Source organism: Scyliorhinus canicula, chromosome 5, assembly GCF_902713615.1.
Source record: "Scyliorhinus canicula chromosome 5, sScyCan1.1, whole genome shotgun sequence".
Lineage (NCBI taxonomy): Eukaryota > Metazoa > Chordata > Chondrichthyes > Carcharhiniformes > Scyliorhinidae > Scyliorhinus > Scyliorhinus canicula.
Genome location: NC_052150.1, coordinates 11,629,397 through 11,657,108, shown reverse-complemented (window position 1 = coordinate 11,657,108; position 27,712 = coordinate 11,629,397). Strand labels below are relative to the sequence as shown.

Genomic DNA, 27,712 nt, shown 5'->3' with positions numbered 1-27,712 from the left:
CCTCGTATTAAAATGAAACTAGACATCAGGCGTGTATACTTCAAATGCGATTAAACACAGAAATTTGGAGCAGGAGTAGGCTATTTGGCCCTTCAAGCCTGCTCCGCCATTATGTCAGACTACCCTCTCTGTAAATAACAGAAGCAACTGCCCATCCATAATTAGCCACAAATTAATTAGTCCGCACGTGCCCACAGAGGGTGGGAAAGGTGTGGAACTCTCTCCAACCAACAGCAATTGACGTTAGATCAGTTGTTAGTTTTAAATCTGAGAAAGATATGATTTTGGTAAGCAAAAGGTATTTAGGGGTATGGGCCAAAGGCAGGTAAATGTGGAGTTAGGTCACAATTCAGCCATGATCTCATTGAATGACGGAGCAGGCTCGAGGGGCTGAATAGCCCGCTCCTGTTCCTATGTTCATTGGCATCTCTCACTTTTCGAGAGAGACAAGTTGGTTGAAAGGCACCTCACTGCATCAAATACAGCCATGATGTAGAGATGCCGGCTTTGGACTGGGGTGCGCACAGTAAGAAGTCTGACAACACCAGGTTAAAGTCCAACAGGTTTGTTTCAAATCGCTAGATTTCGGAGCGCAGCTCCTTCCTCAGGTGAATGAAGAGGTGGGTCCCAGAAACACATATGTAGACAAAGTCAATGATGCAACACGATACTTTGAATGCGAGTCTTTGCAGGTAATTAAGTCTTTACAGATCCAGATGGAGTGACTGGAGAGTGGGACAATCACTGGTTAAAGAGATGTGAATTGTCTCAAGCCAGGACAGTTGGCCAGGAATCTCTCCTGCTCTTCCCACCTGCCCTCGGTTTGTAGGAAGGATTACGAGCTTGGTACTGGGTTCTGAGTTTCGGGTCTTTGTCATCAAACACTTCTTGTTTCCCCAGTCAGCCGAAGCTCCTGGCTCCAAGCTCATGGTCTACAGTCCGCAGTGCTGCCTGCTCTGCTGCAGAAATGGATAAATCCCTGGAGAAAAAACTTGGGGGAAAAGTGAGTGTTTTCCAGTTAATCCCCCGGGGAGGGGAGTTAATCTGGTGGTGTGACCTTATCGTATGGCTGGTTCCAGCCTTAGGTATCTGGGGGGTTCAAGTAGCCTGGGTTTGGGCCCATCTCCGTAACCTGAACTATAGGAGCGTGGTAGGCAGGGTCTGGACCGAGCTGCAAAGGTGGGAAAATCTTCCCCTGTCCTTGGTGATGTGTTCGGCAGGTTGGTTCGATGTGGACTGCACTCGATGCAGGGAAGTTAGAAACAGACGTCTAACACTGGAGAAGATCCAACACTGTTTTATTGAACTATAGAACTGCTATACATATTCAGCTGTGGGTCGACACTATACTGATCTGGCTGGTGACCTTGTAGTAGCCTGACCAGACTTACTAGCTACCGCATGGTGTTTGCACTTGCTAGCTCATGGACTCTGACTGTCTCAGTAGCTGGGTCCAGAGAGAGCGGGAAACCTAGTGCCCTCTGGCTTTATAGTGGCTGTGTTCTGTCTGATGATTGGCTGTACTGTGTTGTATGCTTACTGGTCATCCTATGTGTCAATCACTGCCTGTCTGCATCTCATTATATACATGAGTGGATATTATGACACTTGGCAGCCAGGGTTCAGTCAGTCAAGGTGAACATTTTGCCAACATCTCTGTTCTCGTTCCAGCGTTGGCTGGCTTTTCTCCCTAAATCATTTTTTGGGAGTGTCGGAAAGTTGATGATGTCCTTTATATGGGCGGGCAAGACCGCGAGGATTCTGAGGACCGCCTTTCGAAGGGAAAGGCAGTCAGGGGGCCTGGCATTGCCAAACCTGATATTTCACAACTGGGCAGCCAACCCGGAGAATGTGTTGGGTTGATGTAGCGATCTGGGAGATACGTGGATACAGATAGAATCGAGGTCATGTTGAGGGTCTGGCCTCGCTCCCGTTCTCACCAGTGAAATATGCGGCAAATCCGGCGATTGTCTCCTCTTTGAAGATATGGAGACAATTCCGACAGCATTTTAAATTGCCGTCCGCATCGAAGCCGCTTCCATTTGTGCGAATCATCTGTTCGACCCTGCGAGATTGGATGTCCCTTTCAGGGGGGCGGGGGGGCGGGGGTGGAAGGGGAAGGGGTTGGAGAGAAATGGTGGTCTGTTGCTGGAGGGGCAGTTTGCCAGTTTAGAGGAACTGTCACAGAGGTTTGGGCTCTCGCAACCTGACTTATTCAGATATTTATAAGTTCACAACTGTGAGAAACAGATTTCCCCCACATTTCCCGTGTTGCAGCCAACCTCTCTAATGGAGAGGGTTCTTTCACTCACCAGGATCAAGCACCTACAGTATTTATGGACTGATTATATCGGGGGACTCAGGGTCGGTGGAGGGTGTTACGGGCAGGTGGGTGGGGGGGAATTAGGGTCCATTTCAGATGATGAGGTGTGGAGCAGGGCCTTGCGAGGGTGAACACCACGTCCTCGTGCGCGAGGCTCGGTTTAATCCAACTCAAAGTAGTTTATAGGGTGCACCTGACGAGGTCCAAAATGAGTCGATTCTTTGCAGGGGTGGGGGATAAGTGCGGGCCTTGTGCAGGGGGTCCGGCCAACCATGTCCACATGTTCTGGTCTTGCCCCAAGCTTGTGGGTTTCTGGGTCTCCTTCTTTAGCGCCATGTCGCCGATTCTGGAAATTGGCCTGGAGCCCTTTCCTTTAGTGGCCATATTTGGGGTGTCATACTCGCTTGAACTACAGACGGACGCAGGGGCCAATGTCCTGACCTTCGCCTCACTGATTGCCCAGAGGTGAGTACTGCTGGGGTGGAGGGGCTTCTCTGCCCAGTGCCTCAGTGTGGCTGGGAGATCTGGTGGTGTTCCTATACCTCGAGAAAGTCAAGTACATGTGGTGAATGTAATATATGAATGTATGTACACTAATTCACACTGTTATTGTAAGCGCAGTAGCGCCATCCTACCACTAGGGGGAGTAGCGCTGGGAGCACTTAGGAACTTGTACTGGGCTCCACCCTTGGTTCCGCCCACGACTCCTCCCCATAGTGCAGCTGTATAAGTATCCGTGTCCAGAGTCAGCCTGGGTCACTACGAGTTCATCGACAGGTAACAGGCTGGCTCTGAAGTAAGTCGATTAAAGCCTAGATTCACATCGGAAACATGTGTCTGGTGAATTGATGGTTCCATCAGTACACCGTGAGGGGAGCAATTGAGGGGCTTTACGGGAGGTGGCAGCCGTTTATTGTGTATTTCAAGGAGCTGGTCACCGTTAGTTACTGCGGGGGGGGGGGAAGGTTGGAAGGGGGGAAGGGTTACGTTTTGGGAGGGGTTAGGGGATGTTTTGGGGATTGTGTGTATTGGTGTTTTATTCTGTTTCGTTGTTTTGCATTATTTTGTGTTATGTATAAAATGGAAAAATTTGAATAAAAATATATATTTTTTTAAAATCCCTGAAGAAGTATTACCACCTCAACAAAAATCCTGCAAATTCAACAGCAGGACGGGTGCTCCAATGTCAGTGTCCTCGCTCAGGTCAACATCCCTAGTGTCGAGACGCTGGTTACGGTTAATCAGCTGTGCTGGCTGGGCCACATCATCTGCATGCTTGACAGAAGACTCCCAAAACAAGCTCCCACCTCCAGGCCTCGCCACGGGAAGCGGTTACCGGGGTGGGCAGAGGAAATATTTCAGGGATGCCCACAAAGCCTTCCCGAAAAAAATGCAACATCCCCACTGATATGTGGGAATCTCTTGCTTGAGACTGGAGAAGAGACATTTGTGAAGGTGCCGACCATTTTGAACGTCTCCGACAGGCCCAGGGGGAGGCCAAGCGGATCAAAATCCGAGCATCCCACCCACCTCGTCAAACACTACCCTTCCCACCTGTGGCAGAGTGGGCGGGCGGATCCAGCATTGGACGGCTTGGTCACCTCAGGACCCACCACTACCCCGGAGTGGAAGAGAATCATCCTCGGTCCCCAGGGACTGCCTCAGGAGAGGGCAGAAGGATGAGCAGGCCGATTATCAACTTGTTTGGCCGTGCCACGAGTATTCCTTCAGTGGCTGACAGGTGGTGGAGTGGGGCCTGGGCCTGGAGTTTCTGGCCGAGAGGCAGAAATGGCTGCTCCGCAAAGTTGTTCTCCTTTGGCGTTTCTGTGTTTTAAAATGTTGGTGATTCTCTTATTGTTGTTCAGCCCTGTTTCCCAGGGCCTTAAATGTCAGGCAGAGATTCCTAATTGTGAGTGTCTGCCTTGATCTTTCGCATTGTGAGTCTCTGATTATTGATGCCCAAGCACCAGGAATGTGGGGATTTATCAGCAGTTTCATTGTGTATTCTTTGGAAACCACTGAGAACTGATATTGTATAGTTGACAAGTGGACCGTGAAGATTTGTTTTTTACAGTAAAGGTGTAGGTGCCAATCGTGTGACTCCTGTAGTGTACAGAGCCTGACGAAAACGTCAATGAACTCGTTCAGGGAATGTAATTAATTCAACTTGCGCTACAGAGGGCGGTAGTGAGAAGCAACTGAGGAGGATTCTGGGAGGAGTCGACTCGCTCAACACGACTGAGAAGGGGATCGTGGAGGGCCCAGTGTTAAAGAACAGTAAAGCCCCCGACATTGCATTGCTGTAGTGTTTACTTCCCACCCCCCACCCCCGCCATAGAATCCCTACGATGAAGAAGGAGGCCATTCGGCCCATCGAGTCTGCACCGATCCTCTGAAAGAGCACCCTCACCTTGGCCCACTCCCATTACCATATCTCCGTAACCCAAAAAAGAGAGAGAGAGAGGGGTTGTTAGACAACTGTTTGCAGCTTAGAAACAGCAGGGCCTCGACAGAATGCATCACCTTGACCAATAAAGATGGCAGGGACGCTGGGAGAGCTTGTGATGCGTGTGGCATTCACGATTTGGGAGCTTTTGGATCCACAAGCCATAGGACAGTCACAACATCTGCATGAAGTGCCAGAGGGTAGCAGTCCCTGAATACCATGTGGCTGGTCTGGAGCAGTGATTCTCTTCACTGTGCTCCATACAAGAGGGAGAGAGGTTTTCTGGAACAGTTGTACCAGAGGGCGGTCACTTGTTATGGGCCAGGGTTTAGAGAACCCCAGAGTGTATCATGGAGTTCACCTGACCCACAACGTTTAATAGATTGTGGTTATGGGGAACACATGGCCCACTCTACAGGTGTGGTACAGCAGAAATGGAAACGTATTTTTTAAAAAGCAAAACAATGTTTATTCTAAGAACTCAAGTTAACCTTTTTTAAAACATACAGTGAACATCTTAGCAACCATCAATTCAAATACAACCCCCAAAGTATACAACACTAAGTAACCCTTTCAGCTTCCCTTTTAACATCCAGAAGACTTACAAAAAACAAAACCTTCAACAGAAGCACATCAGGTTAAAGTCACTACTGAAAATATTTATAATTATGAATTCACCAAATGATCAAGAGATAGTCTTTTGATGGCAGAGAGAACAGCAGCACACCTGTTTTGTCTGGCTTCAGCTCCAACACTGAAAACAAAACTAAAACACACCCTGCAGCAAACAGCCTAAAACGAAAGTAAAAAGCTGACAGACAGCCCAGCTCCACCCACTCTCTGACATCACTGCAGTAGTAAACACCCACTTCTTAAAGGTACTCTCACTACAGATATTTATATACACACCCATTTATAAACACCCGTTTCTTAAAGGTACTCTCACATGACACACTCCACATGGGGATAGGCAGGCCAGGAGGAGTAGGGATGGGCAGGAGAGTGGGTGACCATTCGGCAAAAGGAAAAGAGACGGCAGGTCCAGGAAACCCAGGACTCCTTGGAGCTGTCTAACAGGTATGAAGCTTGAGATGCCGATGAAGTGAGCAACACGACTGGGTCAGGGAGAGATGACTTGAGGAAAAACCATAGTACCATGATACCTGAGGCTACTCTGGGAACAGAGGGAACAGAGAGGGAGCTGGTAGGCAGATTAGTAAGGTGGTCGTAGTGGGTGACTTAATAGTTTCAGGAATAGACAGTCTAGTTTGCAGCCGAGATAGTAAGTCCCGTATGGTCTGTTGCTTCCCAGGTGCAAGGGTTCGGGACATAACGGATCGGCTGGACAAACTTCTGGAAAGGGAGGGTGAACAACCAGAGCTTGTGGTTCTTGTGGGAACCAACAGCATAGGGAGGGACAGCTCCCCTCCACTTCCTCTTGTAAACTCCTCGCCCCAATCTTGTTTCCTTCCCCCAACTTTCCACCCCGGCTAGACTCACCAAAACCTGTTCTACCAGGCTCCGATGGCCGCAGCCCCTCCCCCCAGTTCAACTGGCTGGCTTAAACCGGCCATCGTGGAGGCCCCCGCCCGAGTCTCCTTCCCCCTTGCCCGGTCCAAGGAAAGCCAAGAAATCCCCTTTAGCACACAACCCCCGCATACACACCCAAGCCCCAAGGAACCATCATTGCAAATGAAAGTCCCAACTCTTCCCTTGTCCAAATATACAGCGTCGACTCATTTAGTACATACACCAACACACAGTGAAAAAATAAAGTTACATGAGGCTACATCGGTACATGACCAATTCTCAATTCTGCCACAGTCCTACTGCCTTCGCAAATTCCTCCGCTACTTCCGACGTCCCAAAATAAAAGTCCTTGGATTTGTAGGTCACCCTCAACTTAGCTGGATATACAATGCCGCACTGCACCTCGCTGACATACAGTGCCTTCTTCACCTGGCTGAAGGCAGCCCACCTCCTCGCCAGCTCCACCGTAAAGTCCTGGTATATGTGTATACCAGCTCCAGCCCACTGCACCACCCGCTTCTACTTTGCCCAGCACAGGGCCTTCTCCTTCACGCTATACCTACAGAAACACACAGTTACTACTCTTGGCGGCTCACTCGCCTTTAGTACAGACCTCCAAGACTGATGAGCCCGATCTAGTTCATATCAGGAGGGATTGTCCCCCTCCCCCAATAGCTCCGCCAACATCGTGGCAAAATACTCCGTCGGCCTCGGGCCTTTCACCCCTTCGGGCAGACCCACAATCCTGTCGCCTGGATCTGTTTTCCAGGTCTTCCATTTTGGCTCGCAGAACCTTGTTGGTCACTATCACCCTCCGCAACTCCTTCCCCATCGAGGTGAGTTGATCACTGTGCTGGGATAATACTTCTTCCACTTCCCTCAGTGTCTCACCTTGCTCCCGCACCTCCGCCGCTGCGCTTGATACCACCGCCCTCACCAGGGCAATCGCCTCCTCCACCAGCACTTTCAATACCGCCCCATCTCATTCCTCATCGCTTCCATGCGCTTTGTGAACTGTTTTTCAAGTTCCACGGCCATCACCTTGGTCATTTCTTCTGCTGTGAGCGATGCGGCCTCCCCTGGTGCTCCAGCCTCCACTTTCCTTACAGTTCCTGCGCTGACTTTTCCCCTCACCCGCGGACTTCCGTTAACCCCCTTTTTCATGGCCGTTTTGCTCCCAAACTTGGACATTTCTCCTCCCTGTGCCTTCTTACAGCTTTTTCAGCCTCTGTTGCCCCAAGACGGGGCGTTAAAACTCCGAAATTTCTATTCCCCGATCGGGAGCCCTCCAGTGTGCGGCTGCCTCCCGCCCGCCGTCACCGGAAGTCATCTGTGGACTTTACTGACAGAAAAACCAGTGCCGTACCTGGGTCAATTCCATTAGCACCAGCGCCATGTGGAACACAATCGATTCCAATGAGAAACGGTGCGGGATTCGCTGGGTCCGTGATTGACACTCGGGAGGCTGACAAGCTGCAGCCGCACATACACATTACACTCCCCACACACACTCATCCCAGCCGCACACACACATTACACTCCCCACACACACTCATCCCAGCCGCACACACACATTACACTCCCCACACACACTCATCCCAGCCGCACACACACATTACACTCCCCACACACTCATCCCAGCCGCACATACACATTACACTCCCCACACACTCATCCCAGCCGCACACACACATTACACTCCCCACACACACTCATCCCAGCCGCACATACACATTACACTCCCCACACACTCATCCCAGCCGCACATACACATTACACTCCCCACACACTCATCCCAGCCGCACATACACATTACACTCCCCACACACACTCATCCCAGCCGCACACACACATTACACTCCCCACACACACTCATCCCAGCCGCACACACACATTACACTCCCCACACACACTCATCCCAGCCGCACACACATTACACTCCCCACACACACTCATCCCAGCCCCACACACACATTACACTCCCCACACACACTTATCCCAGCCGCACATACACATTACACTCCCCACACACTCATCCCAGCCGCACATACACATTACACTCCCCACACACACTTATCCCAGCCGCACATACACATTACACTGCCCACACACACTCATCCCAGCCGCACACACACATTACACTCCCCACACACACTCATCCCAGCCCCACACACACATTACACTCCCCACACACACTTATCCCAGCCGCACATACACATTACACTGCCCACACACACTCATCCCAGCCGCACACACACATTACACTCCCCACACACACTCATCCCAGCCGCACATACACATTACACTGCCCACACACACTCATCCCAGCCGCACATACACATTACACTCCCCACACACACTCATCCCATCCACACACACACATTACACTCCCCACACACACTCATCCCAGCCGCACATACACATTACACTGCCCACACACACTCATCCCAGCCGCACATACACATTACACTCCCCACACACACTCATCCCATCCACACACACACATTACACTCCCCACACACACTCATCCCAGCCCCACACACACATTACACTCCCCACACACACTCATCCCAGCCGCACACACACATTACACTCCCCACACACACTCATCCCAGCCGCACATACACATTACACTCCCCACACACACTCATCCCAGCCGCACATAAACATTACACTGCCCACACACACTCATCCCAGCCCCACATACACATTACACTCCCCACACACACTCATCCCAGCCCCACATACACATTACACTCCCCACACACACTCATCCCAGCCCCACATACACATTACACTCCCCACACACACTCATCCCAGCCGCACACACACATTACACTCCCCACACACTCATCCCAGCCGCACACACACATTACACTCCCCACACACACTCATCCCAGCCGCACATACAAATTACACTCCCCACACACACTCATCCCAGCCGCACACACACATTACACTCCCCACACACTCATCCCAGCCGCACACACACATTACACTCCCCACACACTCATCCCAGCCGCACACACACATTACACTCCCCACACACACTCATCCCACCCCCACACACACATTACACTCCCCACACACACTCATCCCAGCCGCACACACACATTACACTCCCCACACACACTCATCCCACCCCCACACACACATTACACTCCCACACACACTCATCCCAGCCGCACATACACATTACACTCCCCACACACACTCATCCCAGCCGCACACACACATTACACTACCCACACACACTCATCCCAGCCGCACACACACATTACACTCCCCACACACACTCATCCCACCCCCACACACACATTACACTCCCCACACACACTCATCCCAGCCGCACACACACATTACACTCCCCACACACTCATCCCAGCCGCACACACACATTACACTCCCCACACACACTCATCCCACCCCCACACACACATTACACTCCCCACACACACTCATCCCAGCCGCACACACACATTACACTCCCCACACACACTCATCCCACCCCCACACACACATTACACTCCCCACACACACTCATCCCAGCCGCACATACACATTACACTCCCCACACACACTCATCCCAGCCGCACACTCATTACACTCCCACACACACTCATCCCAGCCGCACATACACATTACACTCCCCACACACACTCATCCCAGCCGCACACACACATTACACTACCCACACACACTCATCCCAGCCGCACACACACATTACACTCCCCATACACACTCATCCCAGCCGCACACACATTACACTCCCCACACACACTCATCCCAGCCGCACACACACATTACACTCCCCACACACACTCATCCCAGCCGCACATACACATTACACTCCCCACACACACTCATCCCAGCCGCACACACACATTACACTCCCCACACACACTCATCCCAGCCGCACACACACATTACACTGCCCACACACACTCATCCCAGCCGCACACACATTACACTCCCCACACACACTCATCCCAGCCGCACATACACATTACACTCCCCCACACACACTCCTCCCAGCCCCACACACACATTACACTCCCCACACACACTCATCCCAGCCGCACATACACATTACACTCCCCACACACACTCATCCCAGCCGCACATACACATTACACTCCCCACACACACTCATCCCAGCCGCACACACACATTACACTCCCCGCACACACTCATCCCAGCCGCACATACACATTACACTCCCCACACACACTCATCCCAGCCGCACATACACATTACACTGCCCACACACACTCATCCCAGCCGCACACACACTCATCCCAGCCGCACATACACATTACACTCCCCACACACACTCATCCCAGCCAACAAGATGGCACTGGTTGTGCTGGAGCGCGCACATACAGCTGATGGGTTGGCTGGGGCCAGAGGGCACCCAGGGGTGTGCCCTGGGGGTGACACCTATATGGCCCCTGGCGCCAGGTTCACAGTGGGCAGTCAGTGGTGTGCGTAGCTGCATGGCTGCCTTGCCGGCTGCAGCAATGGTGCTCCATGTCCATCCACCCTGACCCCACAGACCACCTCCTGGCCACCCCCCGCTACTCCTCCCACCCTGACAGAAGCCCTTTGGCCAGCGGCATGACTGTCAGCAATCTATGGCCATGTTGGACACTTTCCGTATCCTCCTCTTTCTCCCTCAGCAGCCGCCACGTCGGTGTCACGATTTTTAAAAGCACAAGTGAACCGCGCCGTCAGGAACTCAGCCATCAGAGGCAGGGAATCATGGAGGCCCCGGAGAATACCGGGTTAGGCCTGCTAATGATATGCAAACGGTGCCAACTGTACGTGTGGAGTGAAATGCAATGACGTCGTTTTCAAGGTGGCGGAGAATCGCAATTTGGCGTCAAATCGGCGCCTGCCGCATTTTTGGCGTTGGAAGCTATTCTCCACCAAATCCCATTTCCTGATTTTGGCGTTGGCCAATGGAGCATCCCGCCTTTAGACTCAGGAATGGAGAATCCAGCCCACAGAACAGCCACAAACCGTATCATTTTCTTTCTATAGTGGTCGGCTCCAGGTGTGTATCATTGACTGTAATGTGTGCATGTGTCAATAATGCCATGTGATTAAAGCGTTTCTATTTCACTGCCAGACACAGATTTACTCTAAATTGTTACGGTAGAAAGCGTGTCCCCGCGACTTATCACCAGTTGAAGAAAACCTAAAAACAGCTTCAGTCCTCTCTCAAAGGTAACAAGCATCTGCCGTATCCATAGCAACTTCTGCCATAATAATTGCCTTTGAGTTTCTGTGGCCTCCATATCACAAAACAGAATCTATACTGGCTGCAGCGTGCTTATCCACAGCACACTGTGCAACCTTTCCTCTGCGTTAAAGTCATTACATAAATGTAGATTATTCAAAAATGAGGCCCAGCCTGTTTGCTCTCGGAATTCTCCACAAATGTAAGTTCATGAAATGAAAATCGCTTATTGTCACAAGTAGGCTTCAAATGAAGTTACTGTGAAAAGCCCCTAGTCGCCACATTCCGGCGCCTGTTCGGGGAGGCTGGTACGGGAATTGAACCGTGCTGCTGGCCTGCCTTGGTCTGCTTTCAAAGCCAGCGATTTAGCCCAGTGAGCTAAACCAGCCCCTGATTTACCATTGATTGATTGACCGGTACCACAAAAACAGATTAACTAGTCGTTAATCAATACCCTGTTAGGGGGAGATTGGGACCAATTTTCGCTTTGAGCGGCTGCTCGGAGGGATTTAAGGGGCCTGCTGTCTCCGCCCAACAGAAAAAAAATTAACGTTTCCATTTCCTTGAGCCTATTTGTTTCCAATGTCTGTGGAACTGATCGGAGAACGCATGGCCACACTCCTGATCTGTCCCACAATAGGAATTAGGACGTATGCATGTATTAGGATTCCTGTGTGCAAATTAAAGCAGACTACTGATTGACACAGGGCTGTTCAACTCCACAGCGGTAGCACCCCCATTTCAAAATGAAGGCGTGAACAGGTACAAGAACTCCATTTTGACTGTCTTATCACTCTGTAATACATGTCAAAATCGGCCTCATTGGGAAAAAAGCGGCTGTCTGTTTTATTTACCTGACTGTTAGGTAAAGGGTTGTTTAAGGGATTTATCGTTGTAATGGTAAAGATCAGAAATAAGGTATAGTTTTAAGTGGGTTTAATGTTGTGTTTCTGTAGGGTAATAGCTGTAGGAAGGGTAATACCTGTAGTTAGTTTTATGCTGGACAAATGTGTTTGTGTGTTTTGAGGTTTTGGTTTCAGTTCTTTTTTTTTAAATATAATTTTTATTGGAATTTTTTACAGAAAATATAAAACGTAACGACAAACAATGAAATGCAAAAAAATAACCCATAATAACTGTAACACCCCCAGAGCGTATCCTGGTTTCAGTTCTAACTGTGCTTCTACTGTGCTTAGAGAGCATTACGGTGTGAAAAGTAAACAAGTCAGTAGAAGCAAAAAGATGTTGCTTAGCAACTGGGTATCCTTTTCAGGTAGAAAAGCTTTCTGAATTTAGTTTTGGCTGAAATTGTTTGCATTTGGATATAGGTCACCGGGAGAGGAAGATCCCACAGCTCGGTAAGAATAAAAATTGGACGGTACAAAGGGAGGTTACAAAAGGCAGACTTCTCAAAGAACCGGATCAAGTGCAGACAACCAGGGAATTGGGTTAGAAAGAATGTCTTAGGAAGACTGATGTGGAGATGCTGGCGTTGGACTGGGGTGGGCGCCGTAAGACGTCTTGCTTCTTTAGGTTAAAGTCCAACAGGTTTGTTTCAAACACTAGCTTTTGGAGCACTGCTCCTTCCTCGGGTGAATGAAGAGGTATGTTCCAGAAACATATATATAGAGATAAATCCTATAAATCCTACCAACTGTCCTGGCTTGAGACAATTCACACCTCTTTAACCTGGGGTTACCCCTATCTCTGGATTTGCTAATGCTCCCATTCTAAGCATTGTCTGGCATCTTTGAATTTGTCTATATATATGTTTCTGGAACATGCCTCTTCATTCTCCTGAGGAAGGAGCTGCGCTCCGAAAGCTAGTGTTTGAAACAAACCTGTTGGACTTTAACCTGGTGTTGTAAGACTTCTTACTTAGGAAGACTAAAGTTAAGAGAACAGAGACCACGAAGTTGAACAAGATACTGTTCAGGGGAGGTCACAGGAAAAGCAGATAAAGTGTTCTGAATTGAAAAGACATCTGCACTAACCAGATTTGAAGTGGAAAAGCAGACCACGGAGGTAAATCAAACATTTGGTGCCATCTTTTTAAAAAATAAATTTAGAGTACACAATAAAAAAATTTCAATTAAGGGGCAATTTAGCGTGGCCAATCCACCTATCCTGCACATCTTTTGGGTTGTGGGGGTGAAACCCACGCAAACACGGGGAGAACGTGCAAACTCCACACGGACAGTGACCCAGAGCCGGGATCGAACCTGGGACCTTAACACTGTGAGGCAACAGGGTTAACCCACTGCATCACGTTGCTGCCCTATTTGGTGCCATCTTAATACAGTCTGGGAATCGATAGTTAAAACAATTGTGAACAATTAGTGCAACAGTCAAGCCAAATAAATCCTGGATGCTGGGTTCCTTGATAAAAGTGGAGTGGAAGCTTTGTTTGAAAGAATAGCTTGAAAAACATGGGGTGGATTTTTCAATACAAACAACTGAGAGAAAAATTTGGGAGTGTGTCTTTTTGAAAGCGGAATTTGAAATCACTCGTGTTGAAACTGGCGATCAGTGGTACAAGGTGACTCACTGTATAAGGATCATCTGGGCTGATTCTGCAGAGAAATTCACAGACACTCACTCAGGTTCAGAGTGGAGTGTGTGGCTTCTCACAGCCAGTTTGTGTGTTTAAAGGGACTATGTTGCTGAGACCATTCTAGCCTGAGATGTACTTTGTAAATCATGGTAACTTTAATATCTGTGTATATTTGTGAAGCTAAGGGAGGAGTAAAGGTGCCTTGTATCATAATTAACATTTTATAAGGTTAATAACTTTGTTTTTCTTGTTAAAATTGGTGATCCTGTGATTCTGTTCCTCCACTTTTCTAAAAAAAAGTAAAAAGCTACGGGGCAGGATTCTCCACCCCGGATGCGTTCCCTGACGGGATGGAGAATCGGGCATCAGGGGAAACTTGGGGTCGGCACCCAATGCGATGCTCCAACCCCTTGCTGGTGAAGTGAAGGAGGTCCACGATGCGCACCAGCGCAGGGTGTAAATAAATGCAGCTGGGTCTTAATGACTCATTCGCATCTATTTAACAGGCACAGCGCCCAAGCTCCAGCCCTCCTGCAACTCCCCGGTCCCTGTGGCTGGGAATCATGTGGGCGTGGATCACTTGTGGTTTTTACCAAGGGGGAAACGGTTGGCCCCGGGCCCACCTCGCCAGGGCCACGCTGGGAGATACCATCCGAGGGCCACCTCACCACCACCAACAATGCACTGCCTGACCACACCTCTTCTACCAGACCCCGCCCCCACCCCCCCAACCCCTCACAGGCCACGGGGACCTCTTTAATAGGCCACTGAACCTTGAAGGGATATGAATGGACCACGGTTACTAATGGTTTGTAAAATCTGTCAATCACAGACCACTCCTCCAAAGCTATGAATGGCCTGCAGCTAATGGAGCTGTGGGAACCAGACACAGGTCACAGCTGTTGGTCATCGAGGAGTGGTCACATTGAGCTGCAAGGTAAGTGTTAAAGCTTTAATTCCTCTCACTGCCCCTCTCTGGACTGCTCTCCAGCTTTCAGACCGGGGTCTTTTTTCTGGGGGTGGGTGGGTCTGTGTGTGTGGGAGGTGTCTTGTTATGCTCTTGGCGTAGCATAAGCGGCTTCCTTGATGTTCACTCTGACAGAGGAAGGTTCAGACGTGGAGAAAACTTCAACACATTTATTGAACTATTTACAATTCTCCTACTCGGGTTCGCCACTACTGTTAATCCTGCTATAGCTACTCAGACTGACGAACCAGTCTGCTACAATCCAAGTGGTGGGTGTGATATTGAATCAACCCTGTGTCTGTACTCACTACGTGTCTCCGCTGGAAAAGAGGAAGATCATGTGTGCTGTGTCCTTTATATATGGGTTGGTGTAATGCCCCCCTGTGGTAATGTCACCTCTGTATGTATAGTGAATGCCCATTGGTCGTGTCCTATCTTACTGACCTATTGGTTGAGTGTCTGTGTGTCATGTCTCTGGTGCTCCCTCTAGTGTCTAGCTAGTCTATGTGTGCTTACATTAACCCCTTGTGTATCTACAGTGATGCATATCACCACAGGAGGTGCTTGTGGAGGTGATTCCTTTAGGCTGGGGGACCCGCTATTGCAGGGGTCCCTGGGGAGTCCCCCTATTACAGGGGTCCCTGGGGTGAGTCCCTCTATTACAGGGGTCACTGGGGGGCATCCCCCATATCAGGGGTCCCTCGGGAGAGTCTCTCTATTTCAGGGGTCCTGGGGGAAATCCCCCTATTACTGAGATCCCGGGGGGCAGTCTCCTATTACAGAGGTCCCTGGGGGAGGGGGCGGAGAGGGTCTCCCGTGTACTTGGAGGTGGTACCCAGATAATCCTGAGATAGGGGGGGTTGCTGTACAGTGGACGGGGGGGAATCGGGGCTGATTTGTGGCGTGAGGGGGCTGGGGTGATCGGACTTCGTCATCAGCCACCTGCTCAAGATGGCGGCCCAATAGCGGGATTCCCTGGGAATCCCTGTATTCCATGCCATGTATAAATTTGCAGGACGTGGAACACTGAATTACATCCCGCTTTGCGAACGTAAGGGGATCGTAAAACCCGTGCGATTCAGCTCTGGCGGCAGAACGTAGTCTCGAAGATGGAGAGTCCCACCCATGGCCTTTTGAGCCAGGTTTCCATTCTGGAACCTTCCCGTCCAGTTCACCAACTGGGATCGTAAGAGGACAGTCACAGTACAGCAAAGCAGGGCGGCACGGTGGGGTAGCCCTGCTGCCTCACGGTGCTGAGGTCCCGGGTTCAATCCCGGCTCTGGGTCACTGTCCGTCTGGAGTTTGCACATTCTCCCCGTGTCTGCGTGGGTTTCACCCCCACAACCCAAAGATGTGCAGAGTAGGTGGATTGGCCAGGCTAAATTGCCCCTTAATTGGGAAAAAAAAATTGGGTACTCTAAATTTATAAAGAAAAAAATTGTACAGCAAAGTATATTTATGGTGAAGTACCCTGGTCACTTTTGCTGACACCAATTCATTTTTCCACAGTTAGCTTGAGAAATTATTCCGCAATCTTCCTCTCACCCATCTGCAGTCTCACGTCCGTAATCGTCTGTAAAATTCTCAACTTCCTTCCTCGAAACCAATCCATAAGACGGCAGCTTTCCTCTACCCTTAAAACATTACCTTCCTTTCTTCAGGAAGCTTCCACCCCTCCCACTCTACGTTTAATCCGTACCTTTCACATCATCATAGAATATCACAGTAACAACAGGCCTATGCTCCCAGTTCTTTGGAAAAGCTGCTGTGTTTAGTCCCACAGCTACGCTCTTTGTCCATAACCTTGTCACCTCCTTATTCGCAATCCCTGTCCAACTCCTGTTTCAATGATTTATCGACTCAGCTCCCCATTTTCTTTTCAGTTCGAGCATTCCAGATTCCCATAACTGTCCCGAGTGATCATAATTCTCCGCATCATCACCCTGGGTCTTTTTCCAATTAGTTTAATTTTATGATCTCTGGTCATTTACCCGCTCACTCGAGGGAACACTGCTTCCCTACCTATGCCATCAAAATTGGCCGGGTTTGCTCAGTTGGCTCTCTAGAATCCATAGAATCCTGACAGTGCAGAAGGAGTCCGTTCAGCCCATCGGTGTGCTGTTCTTTGTGTTGCTAAATTCAGGATGGTTGGCGTAGTGTTCACAAAGACCACAAAATAGCTTCAACTTGAACATAGCTATCAATTTATTAACACTACTAATTTGGATTCGACACTTACTCTTATACGATATACAGTTGATAATAAACATATAATCTACACTCATCGACTACTAATCTCTACACTATTATATTAACTATGATCTGCTCTCACTTACATTATCTTTCCTTCAGTCTGTTCTCTGGCTTTCTCCTCAACCTCTCACCCGTAAAGCTCAGCATCAATGTCTTATATACCTGTACATCTAGCTCCCTCTAGTGGCTGAGTTATACATTTCGTTAACCCTTGCAGTTCTTACATTTATGATAATACCACAATTGGGTCTACTCCGATCCTCAGAAAGAGCATCCTATTTAAGTCCAATCCTCCACCCTATCCCTGTAACCCCACGTTGTTGGATACTAAGGGGCACTTTACTCTGGCCAATCCACCGAACTTTGGACTGTGGGAGGAAACCGGAGCACCCGGAGGAAACCCACGCGGACACAGGGAGAATGTGCAGACTCCACACAGACAGTCACCCAAGGCCGGAATTCAACCTGGGTTTCTGCCGCTGTGAGGCAACCGTGCTAACCACTGCGCTGCGTTAGGCGGCTAGCGTGTGGATCACATTAATGTTAACAGCACAGGCTTCATCCCCCTTTCCAGCTCAGATAAATTCAGCAACAGTCTACCCGGTGGTTAAAAAAAAAAGTCCTGGCATTTGGCCAACTTGGTTACCAAGGATGCGCTTTCAGCTAGAGAACTGAGGAAGATATTCTATTCTATCCAAACCTCTTGTCATGTTTTGATTGCTTCCAGAAAAATAGATTGATTCCAGAGATGAGGGGGTTTTATCTTATGAAGAGAGTTTGAGCAGCTTAGAAGAATGAGAGGAGATATTATTGAGGTATATAAGATGATAAAAGGTGTTGACAAAGTAGACGTGGAGCGGGTGCTTCCTCTTGTGGGGCAATCTAGAACGAGAGGTCATAGCCTCAGGGTAAGGGGTGGCTGATTTAAAACAGAAGAGGAGAAATTACTGCTCTCAAAGGGTGGTGAATCTGAGGGATTCCCGCCCCCAGAGTGCGGAGGATGCTGGGACATTGAGTAAATTTAAGGAGGCGATGGACAGATTTTTAATTAGTAATGGGGTTGAAAGGTTTTGGAGAAGGTAGAGGAAGGTGGAGTTGAGGCCGTGATGAGATCAGCCAAGATCGTATTGGATGGAGAAGTGGGCTCGAGGGGCTGAATGGCCAACTCCCGCTCCTGGTTCTTATGTTTGTCTGCACCTTCTCCCCGTGTCTGCGTGGGTTTCCTCCGGGAGCTCCGGTTTCCTCCCACAGTCCAAAGATGTGCAGGTTAGGTGGGTTGGCCATGATAAATTGCCTTTAGTGTCCAAAATTGCCCTTGGTGTTGGCTGAGGTTACTGGGTTAGGGTGGAGGTGTGGGCTTGGGTAGGGTGCTCTTTCCGAGAGCCGGTGCAGACTCGATGGGCCGAATGGCCTCCTTCTGAACTGTAAATTCTATGACTTATTTTTTTCCAATTAAGGGGCACTTTACCGTGGCCAATCCACCTAGCCTGCACATCTTTGGGTTGTGGGGGGTGAGACCCACACAGACACGGAGAGAATGTGCAAACTCCACACGGACAGTGACCCAGGTCCGGAATCGAACCAAGGACCTCAGCGCCGTGATGCAGCAGTGCTAATCACTGCACCACCGTGCCACCCTCACACGCCAGGACTTGACAACCAAGGAAAGCGTGCTCATAATGCAGCCAATGAGGTTAGTAACAAGCTGAAAATCCTTCCAAAACACGCCAATGGCAGGTGGTAAGAGCGGATCAGCCATGTGATGGCATTAAAATTGGAGCCTCTACCATCACTCTCCATAGTTCCAACTGCAAAATGCATGTTAATACGTATGTTGCCACAGCAACCTGAAGGTTCATGGTAATCAGAATAATCTTTATTATTGTCACAAGTAGGCTTACGTTAACACTGCAATGAAGTTACTGAGAAAAACCTAGTCGCCACACTCCGGCTCCAGTTCGGGTACACAGAGGGAAAATGTCCAATTTACTTAACAAGCACGTCTTTCGGGACTTGCGGGAGGAAACCAGAGCACCCGGAGGAAACGCACGCAGACAGGGGGAGAACATGCAGACTCCGCACAGAGAGTGACCCAAGCCGGGAATCGAACCCGGGTCCCTGGTGCTGTGAAGCAACATTCTCTCTCTCTCCAGGTACCATGCCCTGGTTGAACGTGGATTTACATATATTGGTCTATGGTTATGCTTGGCAAGGTCCTGCAGTGGTTTGCTATTGCCTTCCACAGGTTGTGTCTGACCAGCCTCTCCCCCTCATACCGCCTGCCATAAGGAAGGATATGCAGGTTGGTAGTTAACCTGTTTAAGACCATGCTATTTTAGCACAGGGCTAAAGAGCTGGCTTTTGAAGCAGACCAAGGCAGGCCAGCAGCACGGTTCAATTCCCGTACCAGCCTCCCCAAACAGGCGACTAGGGGCTTTTCCCCGGTACTTCATTTGAAGCCATCTTGTGACAATAAGCGATTTTCACTTCATTTCATTCCATGGCCACCAACCCTGGAGTATGCCTTAAACTCTGAGCTTCAAACTGCGGGGTAAAGTTGCTGCCCACTGCTCCACTGGCCTCCGATTCCTGTTACCCTACAAGATTGAAGTTCCAATGTTATTCCAAATATGTCGTTTTTTCAACTTCAAGCTACCAGTGTGGAATCTCAACCATTGGCTTGTACTGAAAATATAGGCGTGTGATGATTTGAATTCTGACCATGACAGACTTTCCCCAGATTTCTAACATTTCTTACTGACGCATGTCCCCAAATCAGAAAAGGACCCATCCAGGATATCCTCTTACAATTCTGGTGTTGCAATATTGGTGAAGACAGTAACGGTATCAGTATTCAGAGAATCATAGAATCCCTACAGTCCAGGAGGCCATTCAGTCCATCGTGTTTGCATGACTCTCTGAAAGAGAACCCTACCTCGGCCCACTCCCCGTCCTATCCCTATATCCCCACCTAACCTTCACATCTCGGAGTATTAAAGAGCAATTTTAGCATGGCCAATCCATCTAATCTGCAAACCTTTGTGCCCTAAGGGGCAATTTAGCACGGTCAGTCCATCTAACATCTCTGGACAGTGGGAAGAAACCAGAGCACCCGGAGGATACCCACACGGGCATGGGGAGAATGCGCAAACTCCACACAGTCACCCAGGGCTGGAAATTAACCCAGGTCCCTGGCGCTGTGCGGCAGCGGTGCTAACCACTGTGCCACTGTGTCATCACCATGTATTAGTTTTAAAAATAAATTTCAGTACCCATTTACAGTTTTTCCAATCAAGGGGCAATTTATCGTGGCCAATCCACCGACCCTGCACATCTTTGGGTTGTGGGGGTGAGACCCACGCAGACACGGGGAGAATGTGCAAACGCCACACGGACAGCAACCCGGGGCCAGGATCGAACCCGGGTCCTTGGCAGCCGTGCTAACCACTGCACCACCGTGCCGCCATCACCATGTATAACCATTTTTAATCTCAAACATTTGGAATTTATTTCCTCACCTTTCTGTAACTTTGCAGAATGTCTTATACTGCACATATACTGTTGTCAGCCTTTGCTGCATTAACTGACTCCACCTCTACCGTATTTACAAACAAAACTGCAGCTTTTACATGACTATTGTTATATTTTCTCAGTCTTTCACACCATGAGGACGTGCAAATCTTAGTGTAAAATTTGCTGCCCTCTGCTTCGCCGATTCCTAATTCTAGTGTGGCGATCGGGGGGGGGGGGGGGGGGGGGGGGGGAGGGGGTGGCTCCATGTAATTATATGCTCAAAATTCACACCACGTGTTCCTGGCTCACAAAACTCCAAGTCGGCTGCGCGTATTCAGAACGTTCACCCTGAGGCGGAGTTCAGAGCAGAAACCTTGAAGGAGAGGGCGTCCCACGAGGGAACGAGAGTAGCGGAGACGGGAGAGCAAGCGAGAGGAGTGCAGGGTAAGACCGGGGGGGGGGGGGGGGGGGGGGGGGGGTGGGGGGGGGGGGGGGGGGGAGAAGAGCGGGCAGAAAACCGTAGTGGTCGGGCGAGGGAGAAGCGAGACAGTAACCCCCGAGGGTGGGGTGGGCCACCACACTAGCAGGAAAGCTAGCACCGGAGGCACGCAACAAAGTGGGGCCGCAGCACGCCCCCAACAGGGGGGACGCCGCCAGGCCTGGGCGGGGGAGGGGGTGGAGTCCTCAACCACCTAAGAAATATGAACAGTAAGAAGTCTTACAACACCAGGTTAAAGTCCAACAGGTTTGGATCAAACACGAGCTTTCGGAGCGCAGCTCCTTCCTCAGGTGAATGCCTTCTTACGTCATGGTCAGCTGGGGCCTGGATGGGGCACCGGTAGTACTAGTTAACGTGTACGCACCCAACTGGGACGACACAAGCTTCATCAAAAAGACCATGGCAGAAATCCCCGACACAGCAACGCACCGACTAATCATGGGGGGGGGGGGGGAGACTTCAACTGTGTACAGGACCCAACGACTGACAGATCAAGCTCCAAAACGGGGAAAGCTTCAAGCGTGGCTAGGGAACTCAGTCATTTTATGGAACAGATGGGAGCGGTGGACCCCTGGAGGTTCGCCCACCCAGGGTAGAAGGAGTTCTCCTTCTTCTCCCCAGTGCACAACGTATACACCAGAATTGACTTTTTTGTGGTGGGGAAAACGGTGCTTCCGGGGATAGACAAAGTGGAATACTCCGTAATTGTGATATCCAACCACGCTCCACATTACATGGACGTGAGGCTGGAGACGGGCAGGGCCCAACGCCCCACATGGCGGTTGGATATTGCCCTACTAGCAGACAAGGCCTTCAACGAAAATATATCACAGGCCATAGCAGAGTACACGGAGAACAACCAAAATGGGGAGGTCTCACCCTCCACGTTCTGGGAAGCGCTAAAGGCCGTAGTAAGCGGGGAAATTATCGCTTTCAAAGCTCAAAGAGATAAGGCGGACAGGGACCTATACACGGACGGCAGGGTTGCAACAATGGAGGAACTGACAGAGAAATTCCAGCTAGCCGGGGGGAACGAGCTAAGATATCTGCAACTCAAAAACTTCCAATGAAAGGAGACAAGGACGTATCCACAACCGCCACGACAGACATTACTGGAAGAGTTACTGGACGCAAGCATCCTAGATAAATGGAACTGTAGCGGCATGTATGGGCGACTGGTAGAAAGGTCAACTCCACCTCCACGTGCGCAAGGCTCAGCCTGATGCAACTAAAAGTGGTACAAAGAGCCCACTTAACAAGAACCCGTATGAGTAGGTTCTTCCTGGAGGCGGAGGATAGATGCGAACGGTGCCAAGGAGGCCCGGCCAACCACGCCCACATATTCTGGTCTTGCCCCTGGCTTGTGGCATATTGGACAGCCTTCTTCGAGGCTATGTCCAAAGTGGTGGGGGTGAGGGTGGAGCAATGCCCGATAGTGGCGGTCTTCGGGGTTTCAGACCAGCCAGATCTATTCCTGGGGAGGAGGGCGGGCGCCCTTGCCTTTGCCTCCCTGATCGCCCGCCGTAGAATCCTGTTTGGCTGGCGGTCAACAGCACCACCCAGAGCTGCAGACTGGCTGTCCGACCTCTCGGAATCTCTCCAAATGGAGAAAATCAAGTTCGCCATCCGAGGGTCAGACGACGGCTTCCACAGAACGTGGGAGCCATTCACCCAATTGTTCCGGGACCTGTTTGTGGCCAACGAACAAGCAGAAGAATAGCCAGCTAGCCAAGAATCAGGTGAAAGTAGCCGAGGCGGTGGAAGGAGGGATAGCAGCTAAACCTAAGAGAAATAAAAGGCGAACTACAGGAAAAGGGGAGGGGGGGAAGGGGTGGAAGAGGGAGGAGACAGGGAACAATAAAAGGGAACCAGTGAGGTGGGGGGGGGGGGCAAGGGAATGACAGCTGGAAGGAGGGCATGGGAAACAATAACAAACTTGGCATCTACAAGAGCAGAGAACAAGGAAAATCCGGGCGAAAGACGGGACGAACGGCTGAAGCAGAGGTGATCGCGAGATGACAATGGCAGTGAAAACCGTCTGGGAGAAGCAAGCGATAACACCAACACCAAACCCATTTGCATATTGCCCTCTGTAATTGTTCTGTATTTGTTTCCCCGGCACCCAAATGTATATGTACCTACCCCCCCCCCCCCCCCCCCCCCCCACCCCCCACCCCCCCCCCCCCCCCCCCCCACGTTTACCCACCCCGACAAACAGATGCCTACTTATGTGCTAAAAACAATACAGCCAATTGCACAGAGCCGCTGTTGTTGAGCTAGCACATAATACCCTACCAGTTATTTTGTTCTAATGTTTTTTTTGTTTGTTTTGTTTTTTGTATGTGTTCCCTTCTCTTCTATGTATGTTTATATATATATATTCTATTTTGTTTACATAACGGTAAACATACTTCATTCAAAAACCCAATAAAAAACATTTATATTAAAAAACTGCTTTTCTCTCCACAGGTGCTCGCAGACCTGCTGAATATTTTCAAAATGTTCTGTTTTAATTCCAATTTCCAGCATCTACCCAATATTTGGCTTCAGCAGAATTCACAAAACAGGCTCTCACTGTTAGGATCTTACTGGGAATTTTAAGTACCTGAAGGCCCTTTCAAATAAAAGAGAATTCTATCAGTTAAAGCAGATTTCCACCCAGTGCTAGCCATTCATCACACAGCTGGGCAGCTGTTCATAGACCCCTAAATGTAGGAGTGTGTGGCCTGCGCACCAATGCTGTTGACCAACCCCTCCCCACTGGACAACCAAACAGCAGGAGAGGATGCCAACAACAATCATACTCCTGACTTGAGAGTGGCTTCCAAGCAACTCTAGCCCTGTGGTTCCCATCCCTTTTCTGTGTCACTGAACAATTAATTTTAGGAAACTACATGATTGCAACAAGGATCAAAGCAAAGCTTCACCTCTTACCTCCTTTCAACATCCAGGGCTGGTTCAGCACAGTGGGCTAAACAGCTGACTTGTAATGCAGAACAAGGAGGCAGCACGGGTTCAATTCCCGTACCGGCCTCCCCACACAGGCGCCGGAATGTGGCGACTAGGGGCTTTTCAAGGCAACTTCATTGAAGTCTACTTGTGACAATAAGTGATTATTATTATTTCCCAACATGGATAGGAACTCCGGTTTAATCCAACACCCCCACCATCTCCTGCCCACCACCATCCCACGTCGCCCCACCTACACTCATTCCTTGCATAAGTCAGGGATGCAAAGGCCAACTTTTAGAATAATAGAGCACAGAGAGAAGCCATTCACCCCCCTCGTAACTATTGCCAGCATGTTATGGGGAGGTGGTGCCATAGTGGTATTGGCGCTGGACTAGTAATCCAGGGACCCAGGACAACGATCTGTGGACCTGGGTTCGAACCCCACCACCGCAGGTGATGGAATTTAAACTCAATAAAATATCTGAAATTAAAAAGTGATTTATAATGACCCATGAAATCATTGTCGATTGTCGGATGTTCTTTAGGGAAGGAAATCTGCCGTCCTTACCGGGTCTGGCCTACATGTGACTCCAGACCAGCAGCAATGTGGTTGACCCTTGCCCCTCAAGGGCAATTGGATGGCAACTTCAACATCCCATGAACGAATCAAAAAAAAAACTTTGATGGAGTTATCCACCTAGTCCCACTCCCCTGCTCTTTCCCCATACCCCCGCAACTCTTTGTCCCTTCAGGTAATCACCTACTTTGTTGTAAAAAGTTACCATCAAATCTCTTTCCACTGCCCTTGCAAGCAGCGCCTCCCAGATCATAACCATTAGCTGAGGAAAAGAGGAAATAAAAAATCTCCTCATCTTGCCTCTGGGTCTTTTAACAGTCTGTTAAACCGTTTTTACTTTCATGGCTGCCTTGCTGAAATCTGCTACCTCATTACAGTACAGGGCCCGCTGAGCTCTGGACGTTTGTTGGGCTTCAGCACCTGATTTATCGACTGAAGCAGCCGGGAGGCCTCCAGGAATGGTTAAAACTGGGGAGATTCATCAACCTCCACAAATTCACGAATGAGGGAAAAAGAATGCTGTTGTGACGGCACACACACCACTCATTTCAGGGAGCAAGTAACAGGAAATGAGAGAGAGAGGGCAATAATCCACACAGTGCTGTGTTTTAAAATACTTTATAAAAAAATGCAGATTATCATACATTTAAATGTAATTCATACAAATAGCTCTGCCCAAATTTGCTCGATTTACAACTTTTAATGGAACCCGTTAGAGGATTAAATTGGGACGGTGACAATTAACAAGCCCATTTGTTCAAATTAAAAGACATAAATGAGTTTTTGTTTAAAAACTTGATTTTGTTTTTGAATCGCAAACTAATTGATAACTACTGGAATAAAATGCACAGTTTACTGAAACCCACCCACTGTGACACCAGTATCTTAATCTGGGTTTACTGGAATGAAACCTGTTTGGCAATGATCTGACCAAAATAGTAATCGTGCTATTGCCCAAAATGACTTAAATAATTAATTAATTGCCTATAATCTGCAGAATATAAAGATGTTCTCCGCACAGTTAGGTATTCCCAATGCCCCCAGCCAAATCAATCCGCGACTCCAAGAAGCACTAGGTAAGACTGCTACCTGGTATGGGAGCAACGGCTGTGGTACAGGCAATCTTCCAACAGGTGTCTTTAGCAGTTCACATTGACCAAAGTTGTCCTTTTGACTCCAGTGTCACGGGGGTCGTGTGGTTGTGAATATGACCCAGGTTTCTGGAGCTGGGGGATGGTTCATTGTTAGGTGACCCCCCCCCCCCCCAACAACACACACAGACCCCCACCCCTCCACCTTCCAATACCTTCAGCCTCTCCTCTGCTCCATGCCATTGGGTAGGAAGCCCGCTATGATGGGCACTGGCCAGATGAGAGCTGCCACACTCCAGATGATGATGACAATGGTCATGAAGCAGGCCACCAGGGTGGACTCGATGGGCTTGCGGGTGAGACTCCAGCCCTTGTCCCACCTCAGCTCCTCCAGGCTGAAATCCAGGCAGCAGAAGTTGACCCGCTGCCCCTGGCCAGGGGGGGTCCTCCTCTTCCTCCTCCTGGGGCCGGCTCGCCGGCGCTGGGGGGTGGGCGAGCCCCCGCAGCCCACGCACAGCTTGAACTCCTGTTGGGCGCCGCCGACCCCCACATGCTCGATGGTGACCGGCGGGAAGACCCGGGTGAAGGCGGCCGAGAAGAAGGACCTGGCGTTGCTGTTGGTGGTGAAGAGCAGCACGTCGCAGGTGAAGCCCAGGGAGCGCTCCCAGCGGGCCAGCAGCGAGGTGGCCACTAGCCTCAGGACCGTGATGTTGCAGCGGCTGGAGGGGCTGGCTAGCTGCCCACCTCCAGCCCGGGCTCCAGCCGCCCGGGAGCCGGCCTCCAGCTCCAGCGGGGCGACCAGCGACAAGTTGAGAGAAGTGCTGTTGGGCTGGAAGTAGAAGTCCTCCCCACTCCAGGCAGAAAGGGGAGGGAGGCTGGTGCTGGCCAGCAGGAGCACAGTCAGGAGTTGGCTGGTTAGCATGGCACCCTCCCTGGGCACTGCATGGTGAGAGGGGTGAGCAGTTCACAAATACACTGGCATGCAGGAGATGTCTCACTCTCTGTGTGTGTGTGTGTGTGTGTGTGCAAGGCTGCACAGCAACTCCAGCGGCAGCAAGAACGACACCAACCTTCTCTTTTAGTCATTTAACCCTGCATCAACACACACACAGCTCTTAAAGCAGGGCATCCCTGTGGGAGGGTTTTTTTAAAAAAAATACATGCATTTGTGTTTAAATTCTCCAGATTGTCACGTTGCAAAACCATTTCCTCTCCCCTTGGCAAAATTAAATGTATTTCTTTGGATTGATGAATGTGGGGTTTGACCTGGATCACTCTTGGAAACAATAATCCAGTCTTGGTGCAGTTAATGTTTTTTTAAAACAGAGCGCATCTCTCCCTGCAGCCTGTACGCCCTCCTTTATCATCATTGCCATCTTCTGCGATGGTCACAGATCCTTTGTCTCACTGTTGTTGGAAACTCCAGATTTATTTGTTTTAATGTATTTTATTACAAACATGTATCAAAAAAGGTTAAAGGAATAAACACCCCGGGAAATATACTTCCCAACAATCAACTATGCAGTCTGTACAGATTTTTTCCCCTTTTTGAAACTCCAGATTTATATCGCGCTCCAGGGGGCAAAGGGAATTGCTTTGGGGAGGAGACGGTTAATTAGAAACCGTCTTGATGCTGGTGACTTGGTTGTCTCTCACCTCACCCACCCAATCCAGTTTGCGCCTGCCCGCGTTTAAAAGAGGAATCACAGATATTAGATATCTCGTAATCAGCTCGAATGGATAAGTTGGATGTGGTTTAAGGATG

The 27,712-nt window shown here is 49.7% G+C and overlaps 1 protein-coding gene across 1 annotated transcript in view; it reads right to left on the bottom strand.

Annotated features, from left to right (window-relative positions):
• The window catches only part of LOC119965769 (transmembrane protein 158), a 40,947-nt gene extending 13,715 nt beyond the window's left edge, over positions 1 to 27,232 (bottom strand). Inside the window, exon 1 of the mRNA XM_038796580.1 lies at positions 26,163 to 27,232. Coding sequence (XP_038652508.1) covers positions 26,165 to 26,869 — 705 coding nt within the window. The 5' untranslated portion in view covers positions 26,870 to 27,232 and the 3' untranslated portion in view covers positions 26,163 to 26,164. The remainder of the gene's footprint in view (positions 1 to 26,162) is intronic.
• Between the last annotated feature and the right edge of the window lie 480 nt (positions 27,233 to 27,712).